The sequence below is a fragment of the Musa acuminata genome, chromosome BXJ2-5, assembly GCF_036884655.1.
Source record: "Musa acuminata AAA Group cultivar baxijiao chromosome BXJ2-5, Cavendish_Baxijiao_AAA, whole genome shotgun sequence".
NCBI lineage: Eukaryota > Viridiplantae > Streptophyta > Magnoliopsida > Zingiberales > Musaceae > Musa > Musa acuminata.
Genome location: NC_088342.1, coordinates 3,624,345 through 3,636,853, shown reverse-complemented (window position 1 = coordinate 3,636,853; position 12,509 = coordinate 3,624,345). Strand labels below are relative to the sequence as shown.

The 12,509-nt window shown below is 39.8% G+C and overlaps 3 protein-coding genes across 9 annotated transcripts; all 3 read left to right on the top strand.

Annotated features, from left to right (window-relative positions):
* The first annotated feature begins 103 nt into the window (after window positions 1-103).
* LOC103983970 (large ribosomal subunit protein P3) lies at window positions 104-2,689 on the top strand. Its single transcript, XM_009401336.3, has 2 exons — window positions 104-358; window positions 2,344-2,689. Exons 1-2 carry the CDS (start codon window positions 161-163, stop codon window positions 2,515-2,517), a joined length of 372 nt encoding a protein of 123 aa, XP_009399611.2. The 5' UTR covers window positions 104-160; the 3' UTR covers window positions 2,518-2,689.
* Window positions 2,690-3,329: 640 nt separating this feature from the next.
* LOC103983969 (pentatricopeptide repeat-containing protein At2g34400) lies at window positions 3,330-6,388 on the top strand. Its single transcript, XM_009401335.3, has 3 exons — window positions 3,330-4,303; window positions 4,513-5,465; window positions 5,631-6,388. Exons 1-2 carry the CDS (start codon window positions 3,369-3,371, stop codon window positions 5,459-5,461), a joined length of 1,884 nt encoding a protein of 627 aa, XP_009399610.2. The 5' UTR covers window positions 3,330-3,368; the 3' UTR covers window positions 5,462-5,465; window positions 5,631-6,388.
* A 658-nt stretch (window positions 6,389-7,046) lies between these two features.
* LOC103983967 (oxysterol-binding protein-related protein 4C) lies at window positions 7,047-11,992 on the top strand. 7 transcript variants are annotated; one of them, XM_065108070.1, is made up of 8 exons: window positions 7,052-7,198; window positions 7,513-7,587; window positions 7,671-7,856; window positions 8,818-9,063; window positions 9,215-9,311; window positions 9,791-10,085; window positions 10,178-10,280; window positions 11,503-11,992. In XM_065108070.1, exons 1-8 carry the CDS (start codon window positions 7,196-7,198, stop codon window positions 11,755-11,757), a joined length of 1,260 nt encoding a protein of 419 aa, XP_064964142.1. In that variant the 5' UTR covers window positions 7,052-7,195; the 3' UTR covers window positions 11,758-11,992. The 7 variants fall into 7 exon arrangements, with proteins under 7 accessions (XP_009399608.2, XP_064964142.1, XP_064964143.1 ...); XM_065108071.1 differs by having other exon boundaries at window positions 7,053-7,198; window positions 7,689-7,856; XM_065108069.1 differs by lacking the exon at window positions 7,052-7,198 and adding an exon at window positions 7,205-7,355 and having other exon boundaries at window positions 7,689-7,856.
* The last annotated feature ends 517 nt before the right edge of the window (window positions 11,993-12,509 follow it).

Below are 12,509 nucleotides of genomic sequence, written 5' to 3'. Positions count from 1 at the left end.
CACGTGGGCAGCATATCGCTGTAATGGACGTTTACGTTATTAGTCGTATCGATTACGGGTATTTTGGTCCATCGAAAAGTTCTATCGCCGTTATAAACGGAAGGCGGGGTGGTAGGATTAGGGTTTTGGATCGGCGCGGGTGACGAGTGGCGGAAGAGACATGGGCGTGTTCACCTTCGTGTGCCGTAGCTCCGGCGGCGATTGGAGCGCGAAGCAGCTCTCTGGTGACCTTGAGGCTTCAGCCTCTTCGACCTACGGCCTCCAGCGAGAGCTCGTGCAGGCGGTGCTCGCGGTCGACTCCTCGGGTGGTGTCCAGTCCTCCTTCTCCATGGTCTCTCCCTCATCGGCCGTCTTCCAGGTGAGATATCTCGAGGCGTTTCTGCTAAATGTCGCTGCTGGTTTCGATGCATTGTTGCCTCCCCCTTATCGTTCGCTCTCATCTTGATCTAGAACTTTGATATGTTCAAAACAACCCCTTTTTTTTTTCTAGATTTACTTATGTCCATGACTAGTGATCGTGCTACGGTGAAGGAATGGAAATATGGGCTTTTGATCGGAGAAGCATTATGTTATTGCCTGGTACGAGAAAGCAAGATCGCTTTCATCTAGATAAATTCATTGCTTGTTAAAGTGCGATTAAAGATGGAGGAGGGAGATGATAATGCTATAAAAGAATATTCCTTGTGAGTATTCGAGCTAGTCCTTTAACAGTTGAATTCGTCATCTTGAATACTGGTTCGGGTCTGGACGACCATGAGGTCTCCAAAATGCTTATGGTTATTAAGTGACTTGTGCTCTTACTGTGTTAAATGATAAGGCGATAAGCATAGCATGGAAAAAGAGTTCCAATGTTTTTTTACTTCTAGAGAAAATCTTGAGTGATTAACCTCATAAGCTGGTACTTTATTGTCTTAAATGAGTGATTAACATCCCATTCCTTGTGAGTATTCGAGCTAGTCCTTTTACAGTTGAATTCTTCATCTTGAATATTGGTTGGGGTGTGGACGACCATGAGGTCTCCAAAATGCTTAAAGTTATTAAGTGACTTGTGCTCTTACCTGTGTTAAATGATAAGGCGATAAGCAGAGCATGGAAAGAGAGTTCCAATGTTTTTTACTTCTAGAGAAAATCTGGAGTGATTAACCTCATAAGCTGGTACTTAATTGTCTTAACTGGTAGTGAACAAGGAGAGTTTGGCTGCCTGCAATATTTTGAGGTGATACACTATTTGTTATAAGACTTGGTGAGTTCAGCTGAGCCATGGGATGTTTTTATATTTGTTGAGGATCCTTGTGTTGTGCGAGTTGGTTCATCCCCCACTGGCTTATCTTGGTCTCCTGGTTGGCTTCGAGTCTAATGCTTTATGTCAACATGATGAGTCCCTGATTACTAAAAAGGTTACTTTTAGTGCTTCGTTCTCTTGTCAAAAACAGAGCTGATTTGTTGTCCTTTTGTGTCATTATATTGGGGCTATTTTTTTTTGTCATTCTCTGATTAGGATTATGTGATTTTGTATATACTCTATACTCTCGTTTTAGTGGTAAAATGCATCAGATTTTTGTTTTTGCAAGTAGAAGATCTTAAGTCTTTCAGGATACTTCTACACCTTTTAACGAAGAAAACAATGATTGACTAGTATGAAGACCAGCATAGGATTCCCAGATTTTAAGAAAGTTCAAAGAGAGTTGATTCTTGATGTTACTTCCTGTGTGTGAGAAGCTAGATGCGAGAAGCTAGATCAGCATCAGTATCATGCTTTTTAGTTAATCTACTGAGTTGACACTTACCAAAAGGTCTATGTTTTCTCTATATTCGTAATGCCACATATTGGCTTTGTACCCCAATCTCTGATCTACATGAGCATAAGATTTTGGTTTCATATATGGCCTCTATATCCTTGCATTTAAATTATTTCTACTGCCACTATTGTTTTATTGTTCATGATGCCTTTTATCCTTGTGTCTACAAATTTTACTTATGATTTAAACTTTCTCATAGGTTCCTGTATTTGGGCAATTTGTTTTTCATATCCAATAAAAGTTGCATATTAGAATGCTTGCATCAGTTAGATTGGTGTTCTTTTTTTGCAAATAATTTTGGTGAGTAAGGGCTTCATTCTATTAGTGCTCATCTCTTTGTTGAGACAAGTTGGACGGAGAACATTGTTGGTGTTCTTATTTTTCTTCCCTCTTCTCTGTTACTCCATCTCATCTCTTTTACTCTCTTCTCCTCTCTTTTATTTGAGACTAGTTGCCCGAAGTCTAAAATCTTTGTAATACATGGTGCTCTGTTATTTGAGACTAGTTTGCCCGAAGTCTAAAATCTTTGTAATACATGATGCAGGTTATAATTGGTGGAGGTGGCGGGGCATTTATCGGAGGTGGAGCCCCTTCAGGTGGTGCATCAGCTGGGTCTGGTGGCGGTGCTCCCGCTGCCGCCGAGGCACCTCCCGACGAGGAGAAAAAGGAAGAAAAAGAGGAGAGCGATGACGACATGGGCTTCTCGCTCTTTGATTAGTTTGGCCATCCAGGGAGCATATCATGACTTAGCAATTGGTTTTCTACGCAATTGGTGTTATTCACTCATTATTATGTTAGCACAATTTCTTGATTGCTAAGAAGAAAGTTTATTGAGCATGAAATAATTCAAATTTTACCATATAATTGGTTTGCTTATTGTGATTGATGCATTGCTCTTTCTTGTCTTTGATTCTCTGTTTAATCGACTCATTAAGGCTTCTTGAGAAGCCAAGCAGAAAAAAATGAAGAAACTAATATTATTTCTACAAAAGAAAAGAGACATAATATATTATTTTAGTAACCTTTTTATAATTTCCAAACAATCATTTTTATGTCTAATGTTCTAAAAATATCTTTTCAAAAATCTGTCATTTTTTCTCGTCTAATCCAAAACCTATGATGTGTTTTTCCGTCAATTGTTTACAATATTTTGTGTATTTTTATCCATAAAAATACTACAAGACTAGTGAACAACATTACATAGCAATTTTTAACTAAATATTTGATGTTACAGTATTTTTGAAATAAAAATACTATATCATGTTTTTATTTCAAAAATAATACTATAACATCAATATTTAGTTCAAAAATACTTTATAATATTTTTGAACTAGTTTTACAGTATTTTTATGAATAAAAATTTATAAAATATTATAAATAGTTGTATTAATCCTCAAAAAATGGACAAAAAAACACATGATAACTTTTGAGGGATATTTTTAAGATTTTTAAAATACAAAATGACTGTTTAAGAATTATGATAAGAGATACTATATAAATGTAGTCAAACAAGAATCGATCGTTAGTGCGGCCGTCGACAAGTAGGTCGCGCTTCCAAAGCGAATAGTAATGCTCAAACACAAAGTAATCCCCAAGCTCAAGCTCAAGCTCCCGTCTCCTCCTCAGATGCCCCTTCCTCCCGCACCTCCCTCGAACCACTTCCCCTCCCCAGCCGAAGCAAACCCTCAAAACCACATCCTATCTCTCCTCGAGCGATGCGCCTCCCTCCGCTGCTTCAAGCAGATACACTCCCACGTGCTCACCCTCGGCGTCCACAAGCCCAACCACCTGCTCTCCAAGCTCCTCCTCCTCAACGACCTCCCCTACTCCCTCCTTCTCTTCTCCCGGAATCCCCGCCCCAACGACTACTCCTTCAACGTCATGATCCGCGCCCTCACCACCATCTACGCCGACTACCCGCTCGCCCTCGAGTTCTACCTCCGGATGGTCCGATCTGGCGAGCGGCCCAACCACTATACCTTCCCCTTCGTCCTCGTCGCCTCCGCCAACCTCGAGTCCTTGTGCTGCGGCCTGACCGCCCATGCGCTGATCTTTAAGCTCGGGCTCGACGGCAATGACCACGTGCAGCATTCCTTGATCACCATGTATTCGAGGTGCGGCGAGGTGGCCCTGGCGCGCCAGGTGTTCGATGAAATTGGCGTGAGGGACCCGGTCTCCTGGAACTCGATGTTGTCTGGGTACGCGAAGATGGGCCACGCGGGGGAGGCGGTGGAGTTGTTTCGGAGGATGAGGTCGGAGGGATCCATCGTGCCGGATGAGGTCACTCTGGTGTGTGTTCTGGCGGCCTGTGGGGACCTGGGGGACTCCAGCTTGGGGACGTGGTTGGAGGGCTTGGTGGAGGAGCATGGGTTGGTGCTGGACTCGTTTCTTGGGTCTGCGTTGATTGATATGTATGGTAAATGTGGAGATCTGGGCTCAGCAAGGAGAATATTTGATGGATTGGCAAAGAAGGACTTGGTTGCGTGGAATGCAATGATCACAGGGCAAGTATATTCGTATAATTCCTTCTCTTATTAATTCTTTCAGCCTTAAATAGATCATTGATTTTGTTTTAAATTGCTATGTCGATCTGCTTAGCATATATAGACATTACTGGAGCAGAGACCGTTGCTTCATGCCTTTATTAGCAGAATCATGCAACTGTATCATGTAGAATTTTGGACTGATGGCTTGGCTTGCCAGAACCACACAGGTATGCGCAGAATGGTTTGTCAGATAAGGCCATTGAATTATTCCACACCATGAGGGAGGCAAGAGTTGAGCCAGACAAAATCACAATTGTAGGGGTTCTATCAGCATGTGCAGCTGTTGGAGCTCTTGAGCTGGGCAGATCTCTTGATGCATATGCCTCAGGTAATGGGCTGTACCATAACGTATTTGTTGGAACAGCCTTGGTCGACATGTACGCAAAATGTGGAAATCTAGGCCGAGCTATGGAAGTCTTTGATATCATGCCTCATAAGAATATAGTCTCATGGAATGCTATGATCTCTGCACTTGCTTTCAATGGACAAGGAGAAGAAGCTATTTCATTATTTACTTGGATGATAAATGTGAATCAAGGGTTTCGGCCAAATGATATCACATTTATAGGGGTCCTTTCTGCATGTGTGCATTCTGGTTTACTTAATGAAGGTCGGCGCTGGTTTGATGTCATGCAGTCGGCATATGGAATCATTCCAAAGATTGAGCATTACTCTTGCATGGTTGACCTTCTAGCACGAGCTGGGCTTTTAGAAGAAGCATGGGAGTTCACAGAGAAGATGCCACAGAAACCTGATGCGGTTGTCTTAGGAGCTCTGCTTAGTGCTTGTCGATATCAAAAGAATATGGAAGTTGGAGAGAGGGTTGTGAAGAGGATCCTTGAGTTGGAACCTTCAAACTCAGGGAACTATGTTATTTCTTCTAAAATATTTGCAAACTCAAAGAGGTGGGAGGATTCAGCGAGGATAAGAGGGCTAATGAGGGAGAGGGGTGTCACAAAGACTCCTGGTTGCAGTTGGATTGAGGTTGGTAAGCAAGTCCATGAATTCCATGCTGGCGATGGATTGCGTCTGAGAGCTGCAGAGATTTATGAAATGATTAACCTATTAGTTGATGAGATGAAGATGGAAGGCTATACCCCACTGATGACTGAATAGTAAGGTACAGACTAAAACATCTTGTCAATTATTCTCCAATAATGCAGAGTTATCACATGAATATCATGGTATACTGTAATTGATATTTTTTTTGCCTTCCAAAAAATATTCATTTAATCACTGGTTGTTCTTAAATTCACTTGCATCATTCTTTTCTTGTTTTCCACAGGCTGATCTGGAGGAATATGACCTTTATAATAGCTAATCAGGTTTTTATGTTCAACCCTGGAAACCTGTTGCAAATATTAATAGCATCAATATCAACTACTGGAAGATATGAAGAGACCAATAGGAGGAGAAAAGACAACACAACCAGTCCTATATCAGATTTGTGTCGGTGAGATGAACTCATAAGCATGTGCTTTGCCTTGTAGCAGTTGTGTGTTTGCCTGCAAGGCTTCCAGTGCAATCACTTTTAGGCACAATTGGTTGAATAAGTTATGATGGCAGCTGTGTTTGGCACAAATAAGTCTCCCTTGGTCTCTGGAACTGTGTCTGAGAGAGAGAGAGAGAGAGAGAGAGAGAGAGCATTCCAGTAACGGTAGTAGCCAGTGGTTGTTATGAGCTAGCAGAATGCCGATGAGCAATCATGAATGTTGATGATGGAAGAAACAAAAAAGCCAGAAACTGCTAGCTCTTAAAATCTTCCTGCACTTATAAGTGGTCAACCATCAAGATGTTCAGGACAGACCAAAGATCATATAATCGATGGTCGAAGAGTCGATGTGTGGTTAGATTATTTGGTGTTAATTGTTGATATTTGCAATATCATCCCTTCCATCTACTTTGGACATCCATTCAGGTACTCAAGATATCGGTAAAACTTTTGTAACACAGAGGGTCGAAGAGTTGAGATTCACAATTACATTCCTTTATCTTGATTATTGATATTTGCAATAATATACTTTCCGCCATTACCACCTGCTATTATTTGTTTTTTATGTTCCAAATAGCGTAGCATAATTTACCTCGTTGGCATTGCTTTCATTTCATCTTTTGATGCAATTGTAGTTTTTGGTTAGTGTACTTGGTTGCAATGGAAACCGCAAAGGAAACCTTTTTTTGTAGGCAAAAGGTGGAAACCATGAAGAATAGTACCCATCTTCTGGATTTGGTGAAATGGGGTGAAATTAACCGGTAAAGGACTTTCCTAGCAATTGCCATCAAAAGAATTGCATTATCCTGATTTATTTTTTGTTTAGATTTATGGATGTTTAACTTGATATCAAAAATGATTCTTTTTGTGAATAGTTAAATTTATTCTTTTCCTGAATCCCAAATAATAGAAAAAAGGTTGATGGATTTATTAACGGCTATTTCATTCCTCCTCTAATCGAACCATCTAATTTGATGAAATTGATTTTTTAATATTTAATATTTTATTCAAAAAGATGTGAATCGTTAAGAATTAAAAAAAGGAAGTGAGATTAAAGACTCCGAAAGGATACTTTACAGTTATTATTATTGTATTCGCGTTAGTGCCACTTTCCGCTTTCAGTCTCAATCACTGGCTTTGATCGAATCAAACCGACGGTCGACACTGAAAGCAGGCAATTCTCGACCGACCCACGACGAGTCGCTCGGCGACTCCGCGTCTATAAATGGGAATCGGCAACCTCTTTCTCTCTCTCTCTCTCGTGACCGCCGGAGGTCGAGCCGAGACCTCTCGCGTGCCTCGCAAGGCGCGCTCTGCCTTCGACCATCGTAAGGCGGATCTTCCAGTTGATTCAAGAAATGGTACCGGCTCTCTTCTTCTTCTTCTACTGCTACTACTACTACTCCTAGTTCTTGCTTGGACTGCTTCTACCTCTGTTTGGATCGGCGGGAGCGCGGGTTTTTTATGTGTTCCGCCGCTTCGGATCCAAGATCGATTTCTTCGACCGGATTCCATCGAGTAGGTCTTCTTCTTGGCCGGTCTCGCCCGCGTATGCCGACCGCCCATCCGGCGCTCGTCGAAAAGACGCTTCTATTTTTTTATTCTTGCGTAATTACTGCGACTGCGTGTCGAGAACGCACTTCAAAATATTCCTCGCTTTGTTCTCCCTTATCAGAGTAGCGTGAGCGAGAGCGAGAGCGAAGCGGGTCCCCATGTGGAGGCCATCTTCACGTCTCCATCCATCGAAGTGGTAGGTGAGGCGCGTACGAGAAGTAGGCCCGCGTAGGAGAGGTATCATTTTCTTTTTCTGATCTGAATAAAATAATGATATAGGATTGGGTGGGAGCGCAGGTTGACGATGCGGCGACGGAGCAGCGGAGGGAGGCGGCCGTGGTGCTGACGCCGCCGCTGGCGCTGGAGGGAGGGCTGGTGGAGGAGCACCAAACGCCCGGCCTCCTCCCACGGATGCTCAGTCTTCTCCGCAACGTACGGCCAGGGTCCGATCTCACCCACTTCCAGGCATGTCTTCTCTTCCCTCGTTATATTATGCTATCTAGTGTTTGGTTCTGAGCCTCCTTTTCTAATTCATGATATGATAGAATTAGGTCCGTTGGACTTTATATTTAGCTTTTTCGAATGAGTTAAGACTTTATCAGCAAGTCAACAACAATAATTCAAGGATCGATCATGTGAACCATGAATTGAGCAGAACGGTGTTCGAGTGAGGTATGATGCCAACGGCTAGGAGCCATGGAAAGATCTTTCATCTGTCATCACGTTAAAACCAAGTAGGATATGATGTTAGTGGCCAGAGCTTAAGTTAATGTTTGACAAAGACTTTCCTAACAAATTTCTGGGATGCAAACCTTGGTCAATGCTTGCTATCATTAAGAACCTTAACTTGTTCCTTTGATTTTGATGAAAAACAGGAACTGTAATTGTCTTAAGGAGGCTATTGGTTGTGATATTGATTGTTACTGATATTTTACCTTTAAAAAATAAACCTAATTCAACTTGCAATCTCCAATTTACTATATCAAATGTTTGTTCAGGCTTATGGACCATGCTTTTGAAGTAGGTTTCGTTTGGTCAATGCTTGCTATCATTAAGAACCTTAACTTGTTCCTTTGATTTTGATGAAAAAAAGGAATTTTAAGTGTCTTAAGTAGGCTATTGGTTGTGATATTGATTGTTACTGATTTTTTTCCTTTAAAAATAAACCTAATTCAACTTACAATCTCCAATTTACTATATCAAATGTTTGTTCAGGCTTATGGACCATGCTTCTGAAGCAGGTTCTTTTGGTGGGTAATCTCTTTCTATGTAATACAGTATTACATGAACGAGTTAGTGATGGTAAATAGCAAATGTAGCTTGGTAATAAGATAAAATGATTCAAGAATCAATGCAAATTATTCTTATATTGCACTTTAAGGATTTTAATGCAAATAGGAAATTTTACTCTCTGCTGGACATGCAGTTGCCTCCTCTCTTCAACATGCCAAAATCACAGCTCCAGTGCTATGGGGAATCAGTTTATTGCATCAATGATGACTACTTAACCAGGTGTCCCAGAGGGAAGAGCAGCCTTGAAAGATTTACCTCAGTAGTTGCATGGAGCATATCAACCATGCGACCTGCGATATTTGGACTGGCTCCTTACGATCCGATTCTAGGAGAAACTCATCATGTCTCCAGGGGGTCCCTCAATGTGCTCCTTGAGCAGGTGACTGTGATGTCCTGATGCTGCAGATATTCTGCACCCTTGTTCGAAAACTCTTATTTCTGTGCATCATACTGTGCTTTCCAAATTATGTGCGTATATATATCATTGACAAATGTTTTCATTATATCTCTATGGTGTATTTATTTGGAAGGTCTCGCATCACCCTCCAGTGTCTGCTCTTCATGCAACTGATGCAAAAGAGAACATAGAACTTATATGGTGGCACAACCTAGTTACCAGGTTTCATGGTATTTCTCAGCAACCTATCATAGCAACAGTTTTCTTCTTATCATATATACACTGTGAATAGAAGTATGTCTATCGCATTTTAAAATCCTGGTTCATACATCAGTATGTACTAACTGGTATTACCAATTCCACCAAGCATTGGAAATGGACTATACAGATTAGTATCACTCAGCATATTCCACATTTTTATTATTAATTTTCAATGATATCAGATCATATAAGTTAATGTATCACTCGATATCTTGGCATTGTAATACTTCGACAATTTGTCAACATCAACTTGGTTATAGTCCCCAAGATCGAACCACTTTTAGTTGATTTGAACAGTCTGACATATTTGTCATTGAATATACAAATTCAAAAAAAAAAAAAGCATCAGAGCCTGCTACGGCTACAACTTCTGGACAATCCCATGCTAATTTTTCAGTATATTGTCTTTATTTTTTATCTCATTTTCCCACATATTTCACAATGGAAGGCACCAATGTCGAAGCTGTAATCAATGGAAAGAGGCAGCTGAAGCTTTTGACCTTTGGGGAGGACTATGAGATGGATTCACCCAACTTGGTAGTAAGATTACTTCCGACTACTGGTGCTGACTGGCTGGGGGATGTCAGAATCAGGTGTAAAGATTCTGATCTGGAGGCCAATCTCTGCTATCACAAGAGTCAATCGTTCCTTGGATTTGGCGGGAATTCAAGGTCTGTCAGGGGTAATATTTTTCACTCAAAGACATCAAAGACTATCTATGAGATTGATGGCCAGTGGGACAGGTACATTGGTTATACCTAGCTGTTGTAAGAAATTTATTTGTTTCAAGATTTTATTATGCATCAAATATGGTGGAATTTTATTTGTTTGGCAGGATTGTCAACTTGAAGGATGTCCATAGCGGAGAAGTTACGGTCTTGTATGATGCCATGAAGGCCATCTCAAAACTCAAGACTCCTGTTCTTGAGGCTCCAGAGGTACCCATAATTTTGAAGCTAAGAAGTTAATTGCTTAATATGTAACTAGATACATAGCAATTTTATGTTGGATCAGAATTTAGGGTAGCTACATGTATCATGTCTTACAGATACCCATAATAACTGAGTTAAACAAGATGCATATAGAAGTAACTAGGCATGCATTAACAATGCACGTGTAAACTATTTTTTTTCTTAAAATGATGGGAAACCCCTTGTTTGAATCCTTATTTCAAGGTACTTTCGAAAGGCAAGATGGGAGATAGTGACATCATGCCTTGTATCTATTTAGAACAATATAAGGAGAATAAAGTTACCAAAATGTTTCAGCCTTAAGAAGCTAAACACCTTTGGATGTCTCTTAGGATATGTATATTTGTACAGTTTCATTGAACTGGTAAGATGTTTGTCTACCATAAACAACACAAACACAAATTGCCAATAAACTGGTAGGTTTGATGCATAATTTTGCAGTCATCTAATCGTAAAATTACCTGAACTGTCAATTCTTATATTTCCTCTAAAAAAATACTTTAAAACTAGCAAATTTACGAGATAGAGAGAGAGGGAAGAGGATCAATATGTTTTTGGCTTTCTAATATTTGATTCTTGTACATGATCTTACATTCCATTTTGTATCCTCTGTATGTCTTTAGTTTTCTAATGTCTCACTCGTGCAGTCAAATCTGTACATTGTCTTTTAAATTTCTCTATTTGTTTGTACTTTCCATCTGTTTGTAAGTTTTTAATGTTTCATTCATGCACATATATCTAAGTTTATCTATCTTGTTAGACCTTCTATTTGTTTGTAGCTGCCTAACCTTTCATTTCTATACACATTATCATTTGAATTGCTTTATTTGGTCGGATTTTCTATATGTTGGTAACTTTTTAATGTTTCACTGATGCAATTCTACCAATACATGATAATTTGAATTCCTTTATTTGGTTATAGCTTGTATATATATGTTCTAAACTTTCTGATGCTTCCTCCATGCAGCCATAGCTATACATGAACATTTGCATTCCTCTATTTGGTTATTCCTTCTATATGTTTGTAACATCATGATGGTTCAATCATGCAGTCACAGTTGTACATGATCATTTAAATTTATCTACTTGGTTATACCTTCATGGCATGATCATTTAAATTCAAATTTGTAACATCATGATCATTTACTTGGGTATATAAAATTAACATTTAATAACATTATTTCGACAGAACTTGTGGCCTACTGAATCAGCCACAGTGTGGAGGGAAGTAAGCCAAGCCATTTTGAACATGGACTGGGAAAAAGCTTCAGAAGCAAAGAGAAGGATAGAGGAAAAGGAGAGAGAGCTACAGAGAGAATGGAAATCTAGAGGGGAAGTATGGGTTCCCAAACATTTCTCAGTAGCCCATGCCAAGGACAATGAGTGGGACTGCTGGCCCTTGGAGCATTCAGTCCCACTAGCTCCAATTTCTGTTCCTCCATGATACATTACAATTAGGTATACTTAATCCATTTGTCAAAACTGTGATATATACCCAATTTAATTAAATTTAGCTTCTAGCTACATATTACTTCACACATAAGATGGTGTTTGTACTTTTATCCATCCAACAATAGCAACAATAAGGTCATGAGTCCTAACTATTTGAGATGAATTATTTTCGTCTTTATTCATACAATAAGAAATTAGGTAATAATAAAAATACTATTTTCATGACATGTTTTAAACTGGTCATGCATTTGCATGCACTCTTGTTGGTGATAACTTGGTGGCATAGAAAATAGTGGCTACACATTAATTTATCATTGAGCAACAAAAATTTACTTTGGATTAGTTTGGTTGCTTGGAACTGAAAACCAAAAAAATATTGGAAGTATTGATTTCATGTATGTATGCATTACAGCTAAAATAGAGAGGAACAATGGAGAAAAAGGGCCAAGAGATAGCTACTGTGTAGGTCAAAATAAAGGAACAGAGAGTGACAACATATGAAGAAGCAACACATGGGAGTAGGAAGGGGAATACACATTCAATTTTAATTTACAATTCAATCTACAAGTGCATTTTAGATTGTAAATCACCATAAAAATCACTGTTCTCATCAGTTCATATTCTCAAACCTCCCCCCCCCCCCCCCCCCCTTTTTTTTTTGCTAGTAATGTCAGCAGGTGATGTCCTCATATGTAGGTTGCATTAGTCAATGCCACCATACTCTTAGTTCCAAATCATACCTCT